Source organism: Lygodium microphyllum, chromosome 26 (assembly GCF_053477565.2).
Source record: "Lygodium microphyllum isolate KBCC chromosome 26, Lygodium_microphyllum_v1.1.10, whole genome shotgun sequence".
In the NCBI taxonomy this organism is placed as follows: domain Eukaryota; kingdom Viridiplantae; phylum Streptophyta; class Polypodiopsida; order Schizaeales; family Lygodiaceae; genus Lygodium; species Lygodium microphyllum.
In genome coordinates this window covers 22,273,993-22,298,457 of record NC_141160.1, presented here as the reverse complement: position 1 = coordinate 22,298,457, position 24,465 = coordinate 22,273,993, and the positions used below count along the sequence as shown (strand labels likewise).

The 24,465-nt window shown below is 42.0% G+C and overlaps 1 protein-coding gene across 2 annotated transcripts; it reads right to left on the bottom strand.

Moving 5' to 3' along the window:
- Positions 1 to 1,409: 1,409 nt before the first annotated feature.
- Positions 1,410 to 24,075, bottom strand: LOC148013045 (protein REDUCED CHLOROPLAST COVERAGE 2-like). 2 transcript variants are annotated; one of them, XM_087667638.1, is made up of 23 exons: positions 23,269 to 24,075; positions 23,029 to 23,090; positions 22,842 to 22,934; positions 22,651 to 22,723; positions 21,995 to 22,486; positions 21,846 to 21,913; positions 21,607 to 21,738; positions 21,415 to 21,456; positions 20,818 to 21,336; positions 20,473 to 20,630; positions 19,831 to 20,374; positions 19,666 to 19,728; positions 19,467 to 19,568; positions 7,050 to 7,352; positions 6,701 to 6,793; positions 6,511 to 6,612; positions 6,312 to 6,416; positions 6,008 to 6,150; positions 5,729 to 5,912; positions 5,475 to 5,606; positions 5,169 to 5,281; positions 4,952 to 5,039; positions 1,410 to 4,830 (listed from the first exon to the last, which is right to left on the bottom strand). In XM_087667638.1, the coding sequence occupies exons 1-23, from the start codon at positions 23,336 to 23,338 to the stop codon at positions 2,197 to 2,199; spliced, it is 6,315 nt and encodes a 2,104-aa protein (XP_087523764.1). In that variant the 5' UTR covers positions 23,339 to 24,075; the 3' UTR covers positions 1,410 to 2,196. The 2 variants fall into 2 exon arrangements, with proteins under 2 accessions (XP_087523764.1, XP_087523765.1); XM_087667639.1 differs by having other exon boundaries at positions 6,008 to 6,141; positions 23,269 to 24,072.
- Between the last annotated feature and the right edge of the window lie 390 nt (positions 24,076 to 24,465).

Here is a 24,465-nt window from a genome sequence, read left to right as displayed (position 1 = left end):
TTCATCCTCATCTAAGAAGTATAGACTACTTTTCAAAGGGTTTTCCAAGGTGCCCCAAGGGTTAAAATTCACCTTGACAAGCATATTGAGTTCTCATAATTGTGAACCTTGAGAGAAATCGATCACTCTAATGGATGTAGATTTGAAGAACGAAGAACAGAGACTAAGCCTAGGCCAACCTGTTCCATTCTAAAGTGGTATCCATCAAGAAAGACTCCCTGTAAAGTGCCCATCTAGGCCAACTACTACCTTCAATGGCTACTTTTTGCAAAAAATTAAATTAAATTTCTTGACATTGAGCAACTTTATCACCTCTAATTCATAGAACTAATAACATAGGACCACATTTGATCATTGCCTTGCAAATTGGGTAGGACACTAGAAGCCATGAGCAAAAGCCAAGAAATTACGATACATTTAGCATTTGAGGCATGGGAGCATCATGATTGTAGTAGGAACCACCATGATTGCAACTAGGAGACTAGAGGAGATGAATTTGAAGTATTGAGGGATCATGTGGCATTGCATCTGCATAAAGTCTACCACATAGTATCAATTCATCATGTATTCTCCAAACATGGAACTTTGCTTGAGAAGCTTGAATAGTCAAAAAAGGATTGAGTGAATTGATCATTCTCCTTCTATAAGAATCATTGCATGTACATGTTAATTGCATTCATATCTTGCTTGTCTCATTGTTGCATCATCAAAAACACCTCCTCTTCCTTCTTGAATGATCTCAATGACATCCTGCATCTTAGATTCATTATGCACATTAGTTCAAAATAAAAAAGCACCACCTCAACTGGCTATATGATGTTCATGGTTGATGCACAATGGGAAATTTCGGTTTCAAAGCTAAAGTTATGATCCTGCATTGCCCCCTTCTTACTCATGGCATTCACTATTTGAATGATAAACAATCTAGACCTTGTCAACAATTGCATGAACACTAATTCCTCAGCCAAACCATCACCTTGACAACATCCTAGGGGCTTAGCGGTTTGACAAACCTTTGAAAGCAGTTGAATGTCTTGATTAGATTAAAATAAGACTGACTTGATGTAGGCGAGGCAACCTCCTAAGACTCCACTGTATTAATAAGTTCAGCAATCTCCCTTATATTAGTGCCCCAAGTACCCCAATAATCTCCGTTTCGTAAGTGTTTGTGACACCGGCTATGTTCAACAAAAGAGAGGAGCGATTGATGCTATCGCAGGCAAAGCTTTTATTTACTCTTTCCTATAACCCTCCATAAGTAAGGTTCTGCGTGAATGTGCTGAAATAACTATGAAGCAGGGTCCAGACACAAATGGTGTTACGACGATGCTGCACACATCATTGCAATATCCCAATTCCATTGAGGAGGAGCCTTCAACTTGCAGGCACACGAAATTCAAGACAGAATGGAGCCCACAAACACAAACAGTTAATTTCCAGGTAAAAGCAATCATGACGACAAAAATTTCCTGCGCTTCGCCATGAACATCGTATTTATTGATGAGCTGCACCACGGAACATCTTGTTTATTTGGGTACAGGGGAAAAATAAAGTGGCAATGCAATGTCAGACTTCTCTGATCAGCATGATGATGTGGATCATGAAATTGAATCAGAAGACCTTGGTTTCGACTAGACTACTGCCATAGGATTGAAAGAATGTTACCGATCCCCCTGAGATTACTTGACTCTGTGGATGACATTTGGTTTACCCATAGTAGGAGTATTACAGCAATGTAATGGTACAAAGGCCTCACTAAAAATTGTGACTATATTAGTAGTCTCTTGACTCATAGAACTGCTACTCCTGCATACCCAGTCATCCCGTCTACCTGTAAAAACCCCCTCTTGAAATGCCTCACATAGCTTTGATCAAGCTAACAAAATGTCCTCTGCTTCAGTGGACTGACCTGTGCTAATGTGTTGAGAGGCAGGTAGAGCTGGCCTTTCTCACTCTCCACTCTCAGTGCTGGGAAGATTTCTTGACTATGTGATCTCTGCTAGCTTGAGGAAAGCTGTGCTGGTTGTGGCCGGATATTGAAAGCCCTTTGCAATTGGGCAAATGCCAGCCAATTTCCTCTGAGACTGAGCTGTTTGTGGAAGCTGGGGGAACCTTACCCGGAACCAGCATTCCTTCACCAGTTTTGTTTCAACTCTACTCCAAGTTTGTAACAGCAGTCAACCTACCATGTCTTTTCTAGCGTACACTGACAACTTGCGGTTGTCCAGAAGGTAGGCATTCCCCACTCGGAGTGCTCTCTGTTCTCTGTCCTATGGGCCTATAGGTGCTCTTGAACACTTGTGGGTTGCCACCTGTGCCCTTCTGCCGATAGTATGTCTGGACAGGCTTCACATATCTGTATGGTTGATTTCGAGGCCTTTGCCGCCTCTTCATAACCAATGTAAAGCCATCCCCACCAGTGCTTTGTGAAGGTAGCTTGGAGAGGATTCCATTTTCCCCGGTGCCACTGTCACTGCTGACATCTGAACTTTCGCTCTGCACATTGCCATTTTCAAGGTGAGCATTACCTTTGGGGGTATGTTGATCTACCGGAGCTACATTTGCCTTCCAAGTCCTCACAGTACCATCGGGGTGAGGATTTGCTGTAGTTTTTTTGAGAAGAATTGTGATGCCCCCATCCTTGGCAACCTTACCCTCTTCATTCCCCCTAGCTCCTTCGATTGGCATTTCAGTGATATGTCTGACTGCAATATCTGTGTCCGTCTCACTTTCACTAACAATATCCGCCCATAACTTAGAAGAATTAGACTTTTCCACAATTTGTGCACAAGACTGCAACTCTGGCTTTTCAGCACATTCACTACTGGGAACACTTTTAATCACTACACTCTTACTTGCTAATTGAGTTTCCTGTACAGATGTGTCCAGCTGTGTGGGCATACCAAGGTTTCCAGGAGAGCCATCAGCGCTTCTTCCTGTTTCATTGTGGCTGGAACCAACACTTGGCACCTGATTTGAGTTACCGTCATCACAGGAAGTGTTCATCTGTTCTGCTTTGGTACAGCCTGCAGACTTGTCAGGCATTCTACTGTCAGCCTGTGGAGTACTTTGTTGAGTAGGCTGCCAAGCTTTTCCAGGAACAAATTCAGCTGCATTTGGATTCATGGACTTGCCTGGGATGTACACTATAGCATGGGGATTCATGGAGACAGGAGCCCTTGCATACACACCATTTCCAGCCCTAAATTCATACTTTCCGGATCCACCTCGACTCAAATGAGAGGCAGAAAAAGAGCTTGAATACCATGGGTTATACCTCAAACGTGGTGGTTTACGTATAGGTGTAAGGGCCATGGTGGTGGCCTGAGATGGTGGCATGCTGTAGGATCGAGTGTAATTGCCACCTGAATGTAAAGCTCTCCCATTTTTCATAGGCGTAACTACCACAGTCTCCAAGTCATTCTCTCTTCCGGCTGGGTTGTATGGAGTTGCTTCAGCTGATAGTTTAGTATAAATATCAGCTGAATTGCAAGCTGCATCAACAAGCTTGGCCTCCGGAGAAGAGTCTCCACCCATTTGGACTTCAACTGCATCAAATTTGATCCCTCCTGTATCTTCAACTGCATTCAGATCACTTTGTTCTGAATTACATCCAGAAGAGTCTTGCTTGGCAACAGGGACTGTATCAGGTTCTGTGAGCTTATCTGTACAAGAAACTGGCTCTGTTTCAGGACCCTCTGCAGTGCTGGCTGTTGCACCAGAGTCTGCAGCGCTACCTGTTGCACCAGAAAGAGTACATGTATCCTCACTAAACTGCTGCTTTTGCTCTTCCTTCGGCAAGAGTAACTCCATGCTTCTGGCTACTTCTTTGTTGGCACTTTGATCTGTGCTCTGATTCATGCCTGTCTCTGTTGGGTTTGAAAGCACCATTTCAGATGATTCTGTTTGGCATGGTAGCTTCTCTTCTTGCTCCACTGTTTCAGGAGGCAGTTTTGCAAGACTCGGTCTGACAAGCGAGCATTTGCCTGGCGGAGCTAAAGCTACCTCTTTGTAAGATAGAACTGATTTTGATGGTACCATCGCTGTCCCAGCAGATAACTTTGGTACCTCTGCACTCTCTTTGGCTTGATTGAGAGCTTTAGATGGAGCTGAATGCTGCATTCTCATGGTCTCAGACTCTGCAGATAATGTATTCTCAGGGGCTTTTACAGAAGTCTGCACAGCTATCTGTACTGTATTATTTCCAGAAGGCTGCTTCACTAATTGGGTATCTTCTGAACCAGTCTTGATGGAAGCTAATGGAGAAGCAGGCCTACCCTCGACAGGCAGAGGTTTCATTGGCTTCCTGGAGAGGCTTGTATTAGTTGCAGATGAACTTCTGGGAGACACAAATGAGTTGCCAGGTTGTGACGGCATAAGCTTTCGTTTATTTGGTGCAGCAGCTATGTTTGGGCTGTTTCCCCTGTGTCTCACAGGCTCTTGTGTATACCTTCCTCCATTGTTGACAGTATTGGTAGTCAATCTGGCAAGAGCAGGTCGACGATTAGGGAATCGTCTGGAAGCTCCAGCCGAGTTCCTCCCCCTGGGACCTGCTTCTTGCCACCCTTCCTCCTCATCAAATGCATTTTCTGTTCTGTCCGTATTTGCCAATACTCTTGAATTCAGACTGTTAGTAGCTGCACCACCTGATACAGCATCTGCATTTTCTTCCTCTAGAATCGCACTTGTTGGCTTATTCAAAAGCTCCTCAGAGTTAGAGGACCTTTTTTCTTGCTCTGGTACAAAGTCTTCAACATCATCTTTTGTCATGTTTATGGGGTCAGCTGGAGAGGGGTTTTCCAATGTACTTTGTACAGTTTTTCCCTTGGACTGTGATAATCACAAAATGGTGAACAGTTGCATCATTGAACAAGTACATCATAAAATGCACCAGAGCCATGCAAAACACAGTTTCTAGATATGCATGATGCAAATTGAATGAGTAAAGTACCTTTGTTCGGCTAGATTTTTTCTTGGAGTCTGGATCCTTTCCATTCCCATCCACATCAGCATTTATAAACTCCAGCAAGTCTGAGACACTGCCCATCATAGGAATAGCATATAAGATTACCAGATTAACAACTTGCAAAAGGAAAAAGATTGTATATTGGAATTTCTAGCTGCTTGCAACCATCACAATAAAGAAAACAGGAGCAATATGCTGTTACCTTAGATGCCCCTTGCTGGCAATTGAAGCATCTGGCTTTGGAGTGCCATTTCGTGCAGCCTCTTGCTGCTCCACTGCCTTTGATTCAAAATACTCTAGCCATGCAGCAGCATCCTAAAACATGACGAATGTGAGCCAGGATTCATAGCAAGTTCTCCTTGAGGCTCAGATATTTAAAAAGATAGAAAAAACATCCTTCCATTAAGCACGGAAGGAAGGTCACATGGGCATTGAAGCCTTTGAATTTACTGCAGCAAACGTGATAACAATTCTCATCATCTTTAATCACAAATTTTGCTCACTCTACCTGTGTACGAAGGTCTTCTGGACCAAGCTTGGCTTGCAGAATATGAAGAGTTGTTTGCTCATGTTGAACACTTAGTGAATAGGCTTCCATCAAGGAAAGTGCAATTGCTATTGCATGGTAGCTAGCAGCAGTCTACTTCAAAACACAATATACAGTTAGAGACACGTTTAAGAACATCTACACAACCAGTTTTGGTGACTACCAGAGCTCTGTCAAAATAAAACCACGGACTGAATAAATTCCTAGACTTGCACCTGTATATGGTCTGCACCAAGCAATCGCTGGTTGCATTTCAAGGCTTCATGTAAGTAGCGGAGAGCAACATGAATATTGCCTAGACCTTCTTCCATCATGGCAACATTAATGTATGTTGCAGCAGTGTTTGGGTGAGCTGGACCACAAGTTAAGTGTAGTAAATACAGAGCCCGATTGACGTATCTGAAAACAGAACAAAGATTATCTCTGAGTCAAGGCTTGAAATTATAGATCTATGGATGTAGAATGGATAAGCAGCAAGACAAAAATTTTCATACTTGAGAGCAAGTTCTGTGTGCTGAAGCCTGTAGTAGAAGACAGCTAGATCTCCGTAACTTTTCATGGTATCTGGATGGTCCAATCCAAGCTCTCTTTCATTGATGTCCAAAGCCTTTTGTTGGTAAATGGTGGCCTGTAATAACTAAACTTTTATCAGCACTGGCTGACTTTGAGAAGTCTATGCTCATTTATTAACTAACCTTCTGGCCTGTAACATCGACCACTATCTAGGCCACATGACCAAAGATCACATATGACAAGCACCACACATAACACGTTGAGATTATTCTGTAAAAAAAAAACCTGATTAAAGTCACCGGTGTGGTAGAGAACAACAGCTAAAAGGCTGTAAGCTCCAGCAGTCATACGGTGATAGGGTCCACAGACAGCCACCAGCTTGGCAAGGGCCTGTGCAAATTTATAAAGCAAATAGAAATCTTTGATTCAGCATATTTTGAATCTCAATACCAGATTGTAAGCATGAGAATCTTTTGACATTTACCTTGGTACCATAGTTGACTGCATCCTCAAGTTTACCCTTGTCAAGTGCGGTCTTTGAAGACTCCAATAATGTCCGACCATCAGCAGAAGAGCATGCCACTTGCTGAAAGAGCAACCAGATAAGCCATGTTTCAGTTATGTGATAACCACGGTGTACTCTGTAGTTTGAATCGTATAGATATCAATTGCACCTTGTATACAGGTACCATGCTGATAACGTCAATTTTTGAGAAAGGGTTAGGGCTATCCATATCATAATCACGAGGAGCCAGCTCTACTCCTACCTGCAAAAGTCAAATATAGTAAGGAGCAGAAGCAAGCACAATCGGTATTAGGATAGATTATGGTACATCTATCAGGGATGCACTATAGAGCTGTGAACTGACACAAAAGGCCACATCTAGAATCATGTTCTGAACAGGCTTAGTGGCAGGAGACTTAAGTTTGTAGCAGTGTCTTTAAACCTCCTAAAACAATAAATAATATATGTAAGGTAGCATACAATTGATCCTTGTATTTCTAATACAAAACTGCACTGACCTTGTGACATAGTCCTCGAAGGACAGCAAGCTTTCTAAGCTCAGGCCTGGAATCCTTTTCAATCTTCCATCCAAACCTTTTCTCTAAAAAGAGTTCAAGCCATCTCCAAATGCTCTTTGAGGGACTGGACCCTTCTTGATACGTGCCCAGCATGAAATTCAGTGCTGCGGCAATCACAGATGCCAAATCGGCAGTTTCTGTCACAGCTGCAACTACAGCCCGCAGGAGATGCTTATATGCACGAATGACCATCTCATGAATGCAAAGTGACTGCACATGTGGGAGTTTATCAGCAAGTTTCACCTGGAACATTTGACAGGTTAAGCATCATTAGTTTCCAGGTTATCACATAGCTATTAGAAAGTTAGTAAAGGTGAAGAAATAAGGCCACCAAAGATGAATTTGATTGGAAGCAAGACTTTCTATATTATTATGTTAAGTCCTAGTATTAAGCTTCATGCACAAGCTTATACAATGACTCACCAATCTACTAGATATGAAGTGCAGTACTCTAAATTTTATGCTGTCAATGACATTCGATAAACAAAGTACCATGTTTTCATATGCATTTAACAATCCAGATAACATGAGCAGACTTTGGTATTTCAATACTGAAATCAATCCTTCAGTGCTTATGTGCAGACAACAAAAGGTTTTCATACTATTGTTCAATATTCAATTTCTTAGTTCAGCCTCACATTGTACAAAAGTAACAGAGGAAAGATTTAAACAACGAAATCTGCGAACATCTGCAGCACAATCCCTGCACATCAAGGGTTCACCCTCCTCCTCCCTCTTCTACCTCTCCCCTTTCTTTCCCTTTCGGCCCTTTCCCTTTTCTTCCCTCCACCCTCCCCTTATCTCCCTCCCCCTCCCCCCCTATTGCTTCTCTAATCTTTGACTTTTTATAGGGTTTATGCATTCATGTAATGGAACCAACCTGGTTCTTTCACCTTGCTCCTTGAAAGACAAATTCAGCCAATCTAATGTTGGCCAATTGGCCTCTTGAAACTCCCTCAAATTCCTCAATTTCAACTATTGAAATTCAAGTTCTACGCTCTCAATTTTGAGCATGCATTCCGAGGTGGCTGTCAAACCCTAATTTTTGTTGTAAAATTAGAGTTTACGATAGAGATTGACTGAAATCTCTTCCTTTGATAGCTCAAATTGCTGGAAAATACTAAGATAACTTAAGAGATAATTAGGGGATGAGAGAGAATGCAGTAGAGAGAAATTATAGAGTGAATCACAAGAAATGTTGCAAAACTATTGCAGTTGTCTTCAAGGTTGGTCCCCACCCCCATAATCAAATCTAAATTTGACAGCCATGGAAGCTCATCTACAGCTTAGGACCACCAAAAAGACTGCTGCCCCCTCTTGTATGTCGTCATCTACCCCAAAAGAAACTTGGGCTGCTCTCACTTGCTTCTAGAGGGCTGAAAATTGCTATCACATGCTATAGAACTTATCCCTAGTAGTTGCAAATCACATCAACAGCCTCTCCTTGCTCTCTAACAGCCTTATTCTCTTTCATGATGGCTAGAATAGATTTTCACCAGCTCCCAAAAACGTTTTTTCCACTTGCATGGGCAAGTTTTGCCAAGTGGCAACCTTCTAATCGGATTTTTTAGCATTATTCAACTTATTAAATTAATTTTTAAATATTTAGTAATTATTATAGTGCTTAGAAAATTAATTCCACCTGCCACTAATTAAACTGGCTAAGTCAATTTGTTTGTCAAGTATTCCTAAGCAATTATTGATCCTTAACTAACATTAATTAATTAATTAATGCCTAGTCTCTAATGTTATCACTGACATTTGTAGCCAATAAATTGATCTAGGTCCAAATCTAACACCGAGTACCAGCTAGTAGCTGTCAAGCATAATTTATTACAACTTTTGCCTTTGGCATCAACTAATATCTCAAGGTCTTGGATTCCACATTGTGAAATAATTAACTTGCACCTCAAACGTGCAGGTCACATTATCATATTTGATTAACTTTTGATCAAATACTAAGCAATGCACTAAAATTTCATGTACTCCTGACATTCCTAGTTCTTCAATTCTTCTGTAGAATCGAGCGTGGGATGCTAGCAGAGGCCAATATAAAAGCACCCAAAACACACCACTTCTTGTAGTAAAACTTTTCAAGAGACCATTTTGCAAGTACTCTAATCTAATTATAATTTTCAGATCACTCTCAAATGCCCTCATTGCTGGATGTTTCATACCTTCAATTAGTTGTATATTCAAAAGTTGTTCATAGGGTCATTGCTCATCTTTCAAAGGGATTGTCTAAAGGTTAGACATATTTATAAAGAGAGAACGGAGACTCATTCAAGCAACTCCACAAATGTATCCTAAGAGGCCATACAACAAATATTGTTAATACATGCCATGATTTTGGTTGCTCTACACCCCCTCTTAGGCCCAAAAAGGTGCCTTAAGAGGAGAGAGACATGCTCTACCTCCTAAATGTTGTACAACAAATACACACAGTAGGATTCATAATCAAAGACAATCATGTGCCATGGGAGTTTGTGAAGCAACATTCGAGAGAGGAAGATTGAAAGATAAAACTTGTAAGGTAGCTAACAGCTTGAAGTAGACAAGGTGATGGTTGAGGGTGCCCAAGGCTCAACCTTCGAAGAGATGCCACTAGTTCTATCTCTATGCTGGTAAGAATAAGAAGGCATGTTTAATTTTGGACCTCGAGAGAGGAGATTGTCCTTGTGTCCATGTTGGACAAGATGTGAAGGTGCAACCACCAAGTCATGCCTCAAACATCCAAGGCTCCAATGGAGGTAAATCCTATAGATCCTTGGTAACTATTAGGTGAGATGATAGCTCAAGGCTGACCACCCAATCTAGGGGTAGATGAAGAATGTCAAAGCTCTTTGCCGAGGTGTGTAAATGATTGCATGGGGATACGACAAAGAGTCACCATCTCTGAGGCCCTCTTTAAACGTGAGGAGAAGGAATTTAGAAACTCAAGAGTCATGGCCTCTAGAGTGTCTAATGGAGAAGGAACGATTCCCATGAGTGCTAAAGAAGGTATATGAGGTTGTGATGGAACAGAGGCATGACTAGTGATAGGTTTGAGTCGTGTCCTCCCGCATCTAGGTGGAAGAGGGAAGGGAGGGAGGGCTACTGTAGCTGATCTCCTTGATGGCCTCATCAGAGTCAATACCACAGAGTCAAATGAGGGAGGAGTAAAAATGGGCAGCTCTTGTGGAGCCATGGGTAACATTAGAGTCAATGCCATGGAGTCATATGAGGGAGGAGTAAAAATGGGCAGCTCTTGTGGAGCCATGGGTAATGAGCAACATCTCAAGCAATTTGTGGAGCCAAAGGTGATGGCAAACACCCACTACCTCTCGATGGAGCTAACTTTGAAGCCAGGGGTCATGGAAGCCACCGATCACGAAAGTAGTCGAGGGAAACCTATGTAGTAGATTGCAAGGATCTCTAGGAGGGCTTTTCATCTAATAGGTCTAAGAGCCACCTTGTGCTCAAAAGAGCCTAGTATAGATTGCATATTAGCCATTACTTTGAGCATAGAAATCTAATACTATTTACAAAACAATCTCTATTAGTTACAAGGGCAAGGTAGCATTAGAAGAGCTTGGGGTGGATGCATATACTCTAGTGGTATAGAGAGCAAAGATTGATCACGATGTCGCACGTGATACGCACAGGGGTTAGTGAAGGTCGCTTGCCGCATGGACGCTTTGTGAGATGGGAGCAAAGAATGACGAAAAGTACTCAACTCAAGATATTTACTCTGAAAAATAGGTTTAGATATACAAGGCAAATGTGAAAACATACTTATTGATTAAAGATACATGTTCAAAAATCTCTTGATCAAGGGAATTGGGAGCCATGCCTCTCTTTTATGTCATAGGAATCCAAAGATATTCACATGTTAGGCTTCATCTTTGCGTTGATGCTAGTTTCAATAGAGAGGTTATTATTGACGACAGTCGGTGGCTGCCATAATGACAATCAATCACACGAGCATAGAGGATTCTTCACGTGCAACCTTTTCTTCACTACTTATCCACCTATTTGTAGTGAGGTACACTACCACATATGTAGAGACGTAGATGACGGCACGGTGCAAATTTCTCCTCTCAAGGCGATATGAAGCTACCTTTCGCTGCATTCAAGGAGGTCATAATGATGTCAATGCTAACAAAGGCAAGTTACTCATATTGACGCTCTTGTCAGTGATCCACAAGATCCACACGAAGGATGGTCGCCTCCACCACCAATTGCAAATTTCAAAGTGGCCTTTAATGTTGGGTAATCAAAGTAACATCATCACTACATGATCCTCAGTATTGCAGAGGGAGAGCCTCTAGAAGTTGAAGAGAGACTTACTTGTCATGCTTTTTTTTAAAGCTTTGTCTATGTAATCTTCATAAGTTTAATGTTTTGAATCTCGAGTGAAAAGGAGCCAAGAGATAGTTGTAACAGCGGCGACAAGAAGCATGTGTTAGGAGTAAACGGATTTTAGATCACTGATATATGTCGGTCACTATAACTGTCGTTGTATACATGGCCTTGGAGAGTCACCATGGGAAGCCGTGTCACAAGAGTCGGCGTCTTAGTCGTCTACTCTCCCCTTTTCTACGTCTACATGACTGTCGACTGATTGCTTGATTGGCTCCTTTTGCGGAAGGCTCTTCGAAAAAACCAAAGGCCTCTTCGATGCGCACGGCTGCGTGGCCATTGTGAGTTTGTGAGTGACGAGTGCATCCTCAAGCTCATCACGTCATCCACAAGTTACACCCGCACATTCCCACACGAGCCTCGTCTTCTTCGATATCGCTGCTGCCTACCTCCACATCCGATCAACTTCTCCTCCATGCCGGTGAAGATGATGCGCCAATAGTCATAACGTATTACTGCAACACAACACTAGCAAGGGAGTGAGTTCCACCATGAATGCTCACGGGTCAGCGTCATAAAAAGTTAAAGAAGTTGACTTGTTACCTGCGATTCATCATTAAGCATCAGCTTCATCTGTTGAAGACTCCTCTCAATGTTGCACTGAACATTGGAGAATAATTCAGTCATGTAGATCAACGCTTGGCGGCAGCCTAGGTTGGCAATCACGGCTGGGAGCTCAACCATGTCTTCTTCTCCATCGTCCTTCCCCTCCCTCGTGATCGAAGTCTTGCTTTTATATAGTTTCTTTTCTACCTCCATCTTTCGGCAACTCCCAAGCCATAGCTTTTCCTCTAGAAAGCTTGAAAAAAACTTTAGATTTTATCGTTATCATGATGACAGTGAATACGTCAATTATGTCACTTTTTAGGTCACTATGAGCTTTTGACATCAAGGATTATGTTAATGAGTTGCTGTCTTCTTTTCTTGAAACCTAAATAAATCGAGTCTCCACTCGTCAACTCTACGATTCAAATTTCTATCCGTCGTCTACCTTCTTTAATAGCTCTATTTGCATGCGAGCCGTCCAATAGGCCACTTCAGAATAATTGCTACCAATCAAGATCAACAATGATACTAATGATATTTGGCATGGCAATTATCACATTGCTCATGACTCCTCCCTTCATTCATACTCCGAATTTGATCACAAGCAACCCTGTGTCCTATCTTTCACACTAGCTTTCTTAAGATCTCGTATATAGAAAAGATCTAATAAGCCACTCCAAAATTCAGTCATACACATGGAGCTTCTCTTGACTCATTCATTCATCCTGAAATCATCACTCTTGTTTCCCCTCTCGACTACTGCATGGCAGTGTCGATCTTCTCTTGTGATTCTTTAAATTTGTCAATGTTTCCCTTCGTAATTAAGCCTTTGACTAAATACGCACTTAGCTTTCCTGTGAAAGGTTCACTATTGACCCTTAGAAGTAGTCCAGCAGCATACTATTGCCAAAGGTGAGACCCCTCTAGTTCATAGTCCTCCAAAAGACACAAGCTTTGTGATCCTCAAATAAAGATATTTGTAGCCCTTCATTTTTTACATTTTGGTACTCTCACGTGTAATACAAGACTCTCGCTTCATCTTTGGTATATCCATTAAAAACAGCCTCTGCTCCTTCCATCAGCTTAAGATCATCTTAACATCAAAAATTCGCCTGAAGCTACCTCCTCCCTTGGTTTCTTAAAGCCTGAGACTTCCATATGTACCTCATTTTCTTTTGGCAAAGTACTCTAGTAGAAAAATGCTTTGAAATAGAACTTCGTACTCATCCACTCATCATTCGGGAAAATATGCAATGATGGATCCATGTGATGCAATCAATCGAACAATGCTTTACACAAAAATTTATGAATGCACTGAAAAAAAAAAAATTGTGCCTAGCCTAACTACATGTACTCGTGCATCATACACAATGCAAACAAAAAGACACACACAACGAAAAATAAATTCCTAATGACGTTGACTAATGAGTTCAAAATCTTGGCAAAAATTTCCGCCCTCAGGTTCGCAGTAGTGGACACGCAACGTCATGACGACGCTGTCGTGCCGCTACACAGACATAGTGAAAAAAAACTCTCGAGTACATTGTCATTCGGATTTCTTATTGATCTAGAGAGTCAATGCCAGATTAGTCATTAGTTTTAGTGTCCATAGTATGGATGGTTCAAAAATACTAGATTTCTGGATAAGTTTAGCATATTTTTGATATTTTGGATATTATTTCTTGTAGATATACAAAAGTTGTAGACAACTTTTAGAAAAGGATGACATGTAAAAAAAGAAAGTGGCTTTTAACCATTTTGAGGGATTTTATGCAAAAATAAGGATCGGCGAAATCAGGCGACGCGCAATGGCATTTTACATGCAGCAAACAACACTCCAAACTGGGGGAAGAATGAGTAATCTGAGAGTATTCTGATTAGGTAACCTACTATTTTCCTCCCCTTTCTGAACCAACAAAAGCATCAGATTGGCAGTCTGAGCAACAGAGAGGAAGCTATTGTTTTATGTACGTTTTTGGTTTACAAGATATTTATCTTCTCAGGATGCAAAAAATAAATTGACAGGCTTCACCTCTATGAGCATTCTTCTACATCTTCTATTTCTTTAAACCCCTTCTTTTCTGTCTACTCCTCTCCCTGAATTTCCCTTCACCCTACTGTCTCTTATCCCCATGGTAGACTTTCAACCCCAAACACTCCGACAACGCAGTCTTCAATGGAGTGATTGTTCTTGTTGTAGTAGGTGCACGAAATGGTTGGTTTTGTGAGAGATCATGAGGACAATAGGGCAGCACTTAGCATGTCCTTGACTCTAGCTTGCACATCTTGCCCTCGACATGGATTACTTCATGGTGCATCCTCTTTTGCTTTCCCTCAACATGAATTACTTCTATAGGGATGATATACTAGTTGAAAAGCACTCTTTTTAAGCAAGTCAAATTTTTCTGCCACTATCCCCCAACATTCCCGAATTTTTCTTGACACTGTCCCTCGACATTCCCGAATTTTTCTGCCACATCAGCAGCAAATCTGGACCATTTATGCAGGTTGGCCAGTCTGGCAGTAGGCAGCTATTTATAGCTAGCTGGGCTGAGGCAGACTCACTCATTCTTCTACAGGTTGCTGATTCACATACTCTGTCACCGACATACTCCTTTGTCTTTGGTTCTGCTGGTGTCATCATCATTCTCAGCCTGATCTAGTGCCCTCATTGGTGCCTCAGGTTGCATACAGGCACCGATACAGTCCGCACTCTTCTATTCAGCATTCAATCAGGTTTCTTCCGTCTTCTTCCTGCTGTCTATTTCTTATTTTCTCTCTGTGTTTGTATCCTTCTTCCATTGCGCACTCTCACAAGATCATGCATGTGTGAGACATCTATAAGCATTTGCATCCCATGTTACATGTGTTTATTAAGACCACCTTATCATCATATCATCCCGAATCCATGGTCTATGTCTTGGAGCATGCACCTATAGGGCACCCTAAGTATTATGTGTTTAAGGGGTATTTTAAAACCCCCTCTATGGGCATGTTATGACGTGATAAAATGACCCCTTTTCTTAACAAACTTGTTCTTTTATGAAGTGCAATGAGAAACCCCTCAAGTGTAATCTTGTTTATTTAGCCAAATTATATCAAATAAAATATCCCTCTTGGTGAATTCACATGATATTCTTACAATTTTGGAGGGGCACCCCCAAGCCGTATATACTTAATTCTATGAATGTAATCCTTGACTTCAAGTGCAAAACGGTCTTACTAACTTGAGTATAACATTTGCATATTACAGCTCAGATTGCATAAATGAGGCAGATTTGAAACCTTCCTTGTGATGAGCTGACCACAAAAGAAGCTAGACATGATGTTGGATCATGATCGAAATATTTGACAAAGCGATCATTGATCCCTTGTGTGAGGTAGATAAAATTTATACCTATTGCTACATGTGACAAGTCACATAATAGGCTTCAAGGTTATTTTCAACTACTTCTGTTTTGCTGAGGTATGTAGAAACAACATATACATGCCAAGGCCCTTCAGAAATAGGAACATTAGCGTGAATATACAATACAATCAAGAATTTCGTCACCTTGATTTTCACAAAGTTGGAGACCAATCTTATAACCAATAGATGCTAGAGACTAAACTCTACTAAGAAAAAAGAGACCTTCAAATTTAATCATTGAACATAAAGTCTAAGTCCTTCTAGATCAGTCTCGTACCCTATAAAATAGGAGTACGGTCATTAGCTGGCTCTAATCCTTAACATCTCTTATGCAATGCCCAATCATTGCTAGAGTCTCCTAATGCTAGGTCCAGTCATTAACATGGCTGTCATGTTCCTTAGCTCAAAATTTTGGTCCATCATATCCCACACAAGAATGTGCCCATCACAACCTCTCTAGATTTTTCTACATCACACCAATGTCTTGAACAATCCTTGCCAACAACTTTTACCAATCGAAATATCCAAAATTCAAGATAGATTGGCTCATACATGGGTTGAAATTCATGCATTTTGTACTTTCAGTGGTGGAGGAAATGAACCAGACCTTGATTACCCAAAAAATTAGTCCATCGTACTCATAAAGGAAGTGTCCAACACAAGCTTGCCAAATTGTTTCCGTCACAGCCTTTCCAAACACCTAGAATATGAACAATCCTTGCCAACGACCATTATTAATCTGAGTATCCAAAATCCAAGATTGAGTGGCTCATACAAGGATTGTAGCTTGTGCATTTCATGCTTGATTGGTGGAGGACATCAACAAAACTTGACTTCCTGAAAACATCATAACCACTCTACATTGTCTCCATCATAGTCTTTCCAAACGCACATGAATTAGAATGGTATGGTTTGAAATACGAATTTTTCATACTTCAATGATGAAGGAAATATTTAATGAACTAATCTTTGACTTCCCATTGAGTGAAGTCTAATAGAGTAATCACATTGATATTGGTAGAGTGTTCAATGCCTTCGTCGGATGGAGTCATATGGGAGAAAGCATGAGGTCCGTGATCCGCTCTTGAGGTATATGTACTGTCAGCACATCCTTTGAATAAGATGTCTCCAACACCTCCAAGTGAAGAAACACTGAAAAGGTTGGAGCAACTGCTGGCATAGCTACAAGTGACACAAAATGGAATGGGGGACCAATAGGAATTCTTGTCGCTTGTGACTATCTAGTGATGTGGAACGGGACATGAGAAGGAAAGAAGCTACCGTCCCCGCAAACCTCAAGTCCAAAAATGATAATCACTTCTGACCCCTCTATGAAGTCTTCTTGTTCTTACCCGGACAATTTTTCTTCCAATGGGCTGTCTTGCCACACTTGTGGTAGGTGGAGTCCTTGGAATTGTCAATTCTCCTTGCATCCTTCTTAGTGCTTGACTTTGAATTCTAGTCAATCAAAGCCTTCATATTTACCTTTTTTGGAGAGTGTAGCTTCAAATTTCAAAAGGTCCTCGAATGCAAAACTATAGACACCAATTCTTCCCATGTGATGATATTAACTAGTCCAAAAGCAATTAAAGAAGAATAAAACCTGATGTTCTGAGCAAATAGCTATGCAAGTAAAGTGACAACCATATCTTTGGAGGGGATCACCTTCCCCACAATGAGGATCTATTGTTGTAGTTCTTGCAGCTTGTTAATGAGATCCTTCATGGGTGCAACCGTGCGACCACATCTGACATGCACTCATCCTATACTTCACATGGGCAATGACTACCATTGTGCATGAGAGAAAAATGAAAGAATGGGTGTGAGCAGTCACATTGTTTTAATGCACTTGAGCCTTCTACAAAAATCAGCATTCTTGAAAGTAGAAAGGGTTTTGGATCCTTGTCATTTGGAAGGTCAATCTTGTTGATCACCAACTCCACAAGATTGTATGACTCCAGAGTGGACTCCATCATCACCTTCCAAATGAAGTTGTCTTTATCTAGCTTCTAATCATGAAGATGTGCGAGTAGAATGAGGAGCTTGTGATCTATCAGGGTGTGGATATCCATGTGCGAGTCACAAGACAATCTTCTCCTACCTCGAATTTGTGGCAATTATTGAGTAGTCCCCCTTTGACTCCAAAATGCAGCCAGTTGGACTTCCTCTGCTCGGTCCCTTTTTTCCTTCATCGTCAAAGGCAACGAAAGCGCAAAACACAGCCTTCTCAGCACTTCTCCTGCTGATCCCTACACAAAATCAAGTCTGCACACCTTACCTGATGCCACAAGTCCAAGCAGTCCTACCAATCTTCCGATCAGCAGATGGCTCCTCAGACCACTCCATCTGTAGCCTGATGTGCAGCCCTCCTACTCACACTCATACAGTGGAAGTGCAGCTCCTTTGACATTGACAACTCCTCTCCAGATTTGTCAACCTTGCTACAACCCTTCGTGGCCTTGATACCACATCAAAGTGCAATGTTGCAGAACAGAGACAGGAGCCGAGACGAAGAATGGAGCACAGAAAAGAGAGAGAGAAAGAAAGTAGTATTTACATCTACAAAAGGCCAAATCAGCCTATGGGATAAATAAAGTGCATTTGAAGTTCAAGGAACTATCATGTTTTCCAAGTACAATAAAGAAACCATAATCTAAAAGGAAACATCTAGCTGACCAACAGGCTGTGCCCAGCATGCTCTGCATCTCTTATTGGTTATGTCTAAGGTGACTCCTTGAGGTGGAGCCATGAGTCGGTTTGGAATATTCTTCAAAGTATTAGGTGTAGCTGCAACTCTGAAAAAGTTAATAAGGGTGCACTACCATGAATCCCCAAGCTGGCTTGGGAAGGTAAGAGATGATCTCTATGTTAGTGCAACTCCAAAAGAAAGAGTCCAAGGCAATACCAATTTGGGAAGTCCATCACCCTAGATTTGGTCCCAATCCCTCTTGGAACAGACAGCGGAAGTGCCCTCTAAACTCATAATACAGTAGGCGACACGCGCTTGCATATGCAATGCTGTCTCCCTCTCAAGCTGGCAAAGCTGGCAGATCCGGTCCTTTAGGGGAAGAAAAATTTGCTCCATAGTAATCCCTGTCTCTATCTGTAACTTGTGCGAGGATGTGTGGGGCTGACCAATGGCACACCGTAGTCTATGGGACAGGTGTCTCCATGTACCTCGGCTGTTTCACAAAACCAACGAGGCATACATGGAGAGAGAGAGAGAGAGAGTGTGTGTGTGAGTGTGTGTGTGTGTGTGCGTGTGTGTGCGTACATGGGTGAGTGTTGAAAGTATGGCACATTGATAGACCTCACAATAACTAACAACAATGTACATGACAATGTAGCTTTCAGCCTATAAATATTCAGGGAAATAAGTAAAAGTCAACCAACTGAATATGGTCCTGCAGCCAAATATGCACCAACCTCCAGCAGCCTGGTCTGAGAGCTGCTGCCCAACCTGCCCACGCTGCTCGAATCTACTGCCCTGCTGACCATCCATCCTCATGCCTGTCTGACTGCCCGACCTGCCAGCCACCTGCCCACCAGGCTGTCTGTCTGTCAGCCACCCAAACAGGAGATGACACTCTAGCAGGTGCCCCATTCCATATGTCCAAGTCTAAATTGTCTAAACATGATTGTATTGGAAGACCTTGCTAATGATTATAAGCACCCCTTGCTAATTATTTGCGTGCTTATTATAAAAGTGCATTCATGATTGCTCTTGGCACACAGAGCGCCCAAATTTTAGAAAACAGGAAACTGAACTCAAGAAGAGTACAACTTCTTGTTTGAACTCCAGGACCATCAACATATTGCCTGTGGACACTTCCATATTAAGAGTTGACAAGGAACGTATGTTTGATCTTAACTAATCTGCAGATTTAAGAATATTCTGCAGATTTTCATTCTTTGCAAAGGCACTCCATGTTTCTCAATGCATACAAACTGACCTACGGTTAAGAAAGCAAGTGATAGATCTTCAAAGCTTTTGGACTTACCACTCCACCTAGAGAACACATACGTAAACCACGAGTATGCATGAAATCAGTCAGAGTACGACCATCTACAGGGGAAAGCTCTAATGATCCAAAATCGGCAACCTGCAGAGCGATTTTGGTTATCAAAGATAAACTGTCAGCACCAATAATTTCAATAACTTGCAAAATTGTTATAGGAAATTACCGTCTTTCAACTTACCAACTTAGGCAATGCAACATCTTCATAGTATTTCTGAACGTCTTCAGCAAGGTCACACAAAGACTGTTCCAGTACATAAAACCGTTTAGCATGTGAGGTAACAGTATTGGTGATAGAAGTTTCCACAGAGCTGACATGAAAATAATGTGCTCAGAAGCATGCAACCTTAGAATGGAGTCCCGTCTCTGACTCTTTCAAACGTTTGTATGCTGCCTCAGACAAGATGCCTTTGAGTTCAGAGTGATCATTTGCATCTGCTGTTGAGTCATCAATCCTCTGGTCTACAATCTCTGCAACAGCTTCCTGTTGGTGATCAGCTGAATCTTTCTTAGTATGGCCATTCTCTTCAACAGCCGAAGGCCGATGAGCCTCTTTGCTACATTTGTGGTCACCATGTTTGGCACACTTGCCTAGCTGATTTGATACTCCATTTGTGGCAGAATCACCATTGTTTGTCTCTGCAGACTTCTTTTCTGCTTTTTCTGCTGCAGCTTGGGATTGCAAATGTTGGACCCAGCAAGCACCAAGCTCCCACCTCAAAAAGGAATCCCTGTCCTTGCTTTCTGTTTCTAAGTCTGACAGACTCTCCTCCAACACATTCTCTACCAATGCCCTTGCCAATGCCTCACCAGTTTCTGCTGAAGGTCCCAAATTCGCTTGATGAGCGGCTCCATGCATTAGAGATCCCGAGTGAAGTAAAGTTCGAAGACTGCAGTTTGAAGTCAAGCATGCATTATAAGTGAAAGGCGTACTCAGATTTGGACCTAATGCCATAAAAAGCAGAACCATTCAGCATTACTCAAGTACCTATTCACATTAAGAGCATTGGCACCTCCTTCAGGTTGATCTTCAATCGTTATATCATCTGGTAGAGACTCTTTATCAATGCTGTCAGCTCCTGCTGCACTGACAACAACAATGAACCCTTGATGCCTTACTATCACTACGCCCAATGTGGTTGTATCCTGACAAAGATTAAAATAGATATCCTGATTAGAACCAGCATTGGCCTCTAGCTATAACACGTAAGAGCGATTTTGGAGGAGAATCAGTTCTAGACTGTATACCACATCACTAATGGGGGACCTCCATGATATAAAAAGCAGAAAGATTTGTAATGTCATCTCATAAATCAGCATGCTTGCAACTTACATGGACAGTTGTACTTTCATCTGCTGTTATTCCCTTCAGCAGATTCTTTTCCCCCAGATCCTTGGAGGACAATCCAGGGAATTGGATTCCATCAATCTTGGCAGACATCTTCCTGCTTGCATTGGGATTGTCCCTGGTGACAACTATTCTGAAGTTGTCCTGGTTCTCCTCATAGGATGTACTGTCTGGAGAAAAGCCACTCAGCTTAGCTTTTGATAATGTTTGCACCACAGAGGAAGCCTTCATAACTGCAACATCTACAAACAAACTGTGAAGCAGAAAAGCTTTTCTGTCGCGGATTTGCCGCTGTTCTGCTGTTTGACAAGGCATTGCTGCAAGAACAGCAAACTCTTTGGCCCAACATCTCGAATCACTGCTACCATCTCTTCCTTGACCACCACCATTGCCGCCCCAAATTTCATCCTCTACAGGCAGTGGAGGAAAGACAGATGGCGCATCTGCTGCTAGGGGTGGAACTACCCATGTGTTGGCTCGGAAACCAAAGGGAAGATTGCCAAACTGTGTAGTTAAGAAAAAATGTTAGTGATCATCATAGTGAACAAGTACAACCCTCAAATAATTCCATGTCTAGCTAACCTTGTTTCTGTCTGCAAAGGTTTTCATGAGGTCCCCGTATGCCTGTAATGGAAACAACCAAGTTCCAAACGGTCAAGAAACAGCACTTGCACAATATGAAGTGGTTACAACATTAGGATTCCTCTACCCTCTTAAAAAATGCACAGGAAAAGTTAAAAAGGGAAACAAGAGAGTGAAGAGGTGAGAACAAACATTTGCAAATGCCTTGCTTAGTCTCTCAAATAGTGCCACCAGATTATAACTCTGCATTGATGATTTCCCTATGTTGTAAAATCCCTTTCGACAAGCTATGATGGTCAATGTCTTTCCATTACATAGTTTCACCTGAATATCAACATTCGATATATTGTGTGAGATTCAGAATGAAACCTCAGAATGCACGATTCAATATTCTGATTCTCAAAGCAGTTGCGAATAAAAACAACTATTACATCAATAGCGAAGTAGTCACCATCACTTCTTTTTTCTTCCAAGTGGTGCCTGCTTGACCTCCTCAAATCTGGCAATACCAAATTCCATTGAGTATGGCAGTAAGAATGATTTTAGTGACCTAGCAAGCTTGGGGTGGTGTAGAGCTTACACTGAACTGGGGCTGTTAGATGGGAAAGTGAAAAAAACTCATAGAACAGACCGAGCCTTGATGGTGGGCACATCCCTGTCATGTCACCCCTCTCTGTAGCTTCTTTCGCAGCTGCCATAGCAGCTGCCGCTTCTGGTTTTTCTCGAAGTGTAGGCTTCTCTTTCTTGGTTTTTTCAACTGTGGGTGCACGTTGTGTTTTCTTCCCATTCTCAGCCTTCTTTCCAGAGCTGCAGTCTACACCTGTTTCAGCCTCTGACAAACGCGTCACATCACCCTCTGTATCACCATCAGGTTCACCAGCGGACTTCTTATGGTTGTGAGATAGGCAATTTGCATTCTCTGTTGTTGCATCATTCCCTTGTCCCTGATTAGAATCTTTACTAACCGGGGAAGAATCAGATGATTTTCCTGATGGCCCAAAGGAGGTTGTGCAAGCAACAATGTCAAGTAGCCTTCTTATATGTGAGATGCATTGATCTTCGGTGTACTCATCTGAAAGTAATAAACACAGGGCAAGTTACGGCCCAAATATCCCTATATCCAAATATATCATTCGTAAAAGCATGTCCTTCAATACATTAAACCCAAAAGGAACATGATGATAGCATTTGTTAGAGAACATATTAATAATACTAAACTCCTGAGACAAACCATACCTTCAATAAGTTCAAGCACACACGGCTTCAATAATACAATCTCAAGAGAATCTCGGAGCTTGTCACCTCGGACCTGAGAAAAGAGAGAAAGCTTCAAAATCAATTCCCCAGCTCTCTAGAGGCAGAGCACCGTTCAGAAAGACATGGAGTATCATGCCATTGTCAATGACAATCAAAGCAGACTTCATTACCTCATGAGAGAGAGAATAATTAGTGAGATGGCAAGTCTCTACATGAACACGTAAAAGTCTCCTAACATCAAGTATTCTGTCGGTTGAAATTCCCTGAAACATGCACACAAGACAATGAATACAAGGGTTTGGAAGTTTTGTCACATGTTCAGAACAAAAAAAACTCAGGCTACAATCAGTCAATTACCTTTAACACAATTTGCTTTCCTTCTGGAATCTTGACAGTTATATCCAATACTACTGGGAGAACTGCAAAACGCATAGTCCCAGAGTGTGTGTTATAACTCGAATATAAGCAATCAGAGAAACAGAGCTGACATGCAATCACTGTTTGGGAAATTTTATGCAATACGGATCTGCAAATATGTCACAACATCTACAGGCACACACAAGAGTTAATAAGGCATTGGAAGTTGACTCCACTTACTCTTTTCTTCCTTCTTTTTTTTCTCCCCCTTGGACTTGTGAGGTTTTGCCTTTCCGGTGCGGGGAGCCATTATGATAGTAAGAAGTGCTTGATACTTCTCAAGTAATTCCTTCTGTTAACCAGCTATGAGTTCAAAAGTCCTTGCTTATGCTGAACCCAAAAGGACCTGTCTATCAACTTGTTCAATATGAACCCTTTGGCTCCCTGCGCACCGCAACCTTATCTAGATGGCACTGAGCTATACTCCCTTCATATATCTCTCACTGACTGTATGAAAATTAGAGGAGCGCCCTCAGGTCTTGCTCCGGTATGCAAATCTCTCACTGACTGTATGAAAATTAGAGGAGCACCCTCAGGTTTTGCTCCGATATGCAAATTTGTAACAACCTTTTAAGAAACCAAGCTGATGCTTTTCCAAAAAATAGCAATCCGGAATTCAAATTCTGGGTATTCTGGCTCTCAAAGGAAGCGTGGCTATCGACGAGTTTGCGTTGCTTAACTATAGGCGATGGAGCGAGCTAATTGGGACGAAGATTGAGTTCTTAGTTCAAAAGAAAGTAGGGGGATAGATGAGGAGGAATTGGATGGCTAACAGGTGGAGGGAGGGATGAAGGACAAGCAATGAAGGGTGGAGAGAAGGATGAGAGAGACAACTGTAGGGAGGGGAGGAAAAGAGTGTTTGAGGGAGAAGAAGGAGAGAGAGAGAGAGAGAGAGAGAGAGAAGTGGGGTTGGAGGGCAGGGTAAAGGGCCTAAATAAAAATGAATGGCAGCAGATATAAGATGGAGGGATAGGATATGGGCCGGGTGTCAGACATAAAGGGTGTTTCTGCCTGTGGGCTCTAAAACGTATTACTTGTATTACTGGTGCTGTGGGAGTCTCTCTCTCTCTCTCTCTCTCTCTCTCTCTCTCTCTCTCTCTCCGTGGCTCTCTCTGGTGCCTTGATGGGAAAACGGTGGAGGCAGCTCGATATCCTCACGTTCAGACTTCTTTTGTGTGTGTAGAAACATTTGCAGATTGATGGCAGGTTTTTACTCTGCTTCCACTCGCAGTCCTCCCTCCTCTGTTCTTTACCTTTTCATTTGTGGTCTCTCTTCTGTCGATGATGATGATGATGATGGGAAGGGAGAAATTAAAATGTGAAGATATTTCTTTGCGGGCGTGTGTGTGTTGGTTGGGTCCTCCCATCGCTGCATGC

Excerpts from the sequence above, each read along its gene's own strand:
- LOC148013045 (XM_087667638.1), bottom strand. The coding sequence starts at position 23,338 with ATGGCTCCCCGCACCGGAAAGGCAAAACCTCACAAGTCCAAGGGGGAG. Across the intron at positions 7,353-19,466 it reads TGTGTTCTCTAGGTGGAGTG|GTGAAACTTGCTGATAAACT; the intron begins GTAAGTCCAAAA and ends CAAATGTTCCAG. Across the intron at positions 5,607-5,728 it reads TTGGTGCAGACCATATACAG|ACTGCTGCTAGCTACCATGC; the intron begins GTGCAAGTCTAG and ends GTTTTGAAGTAG.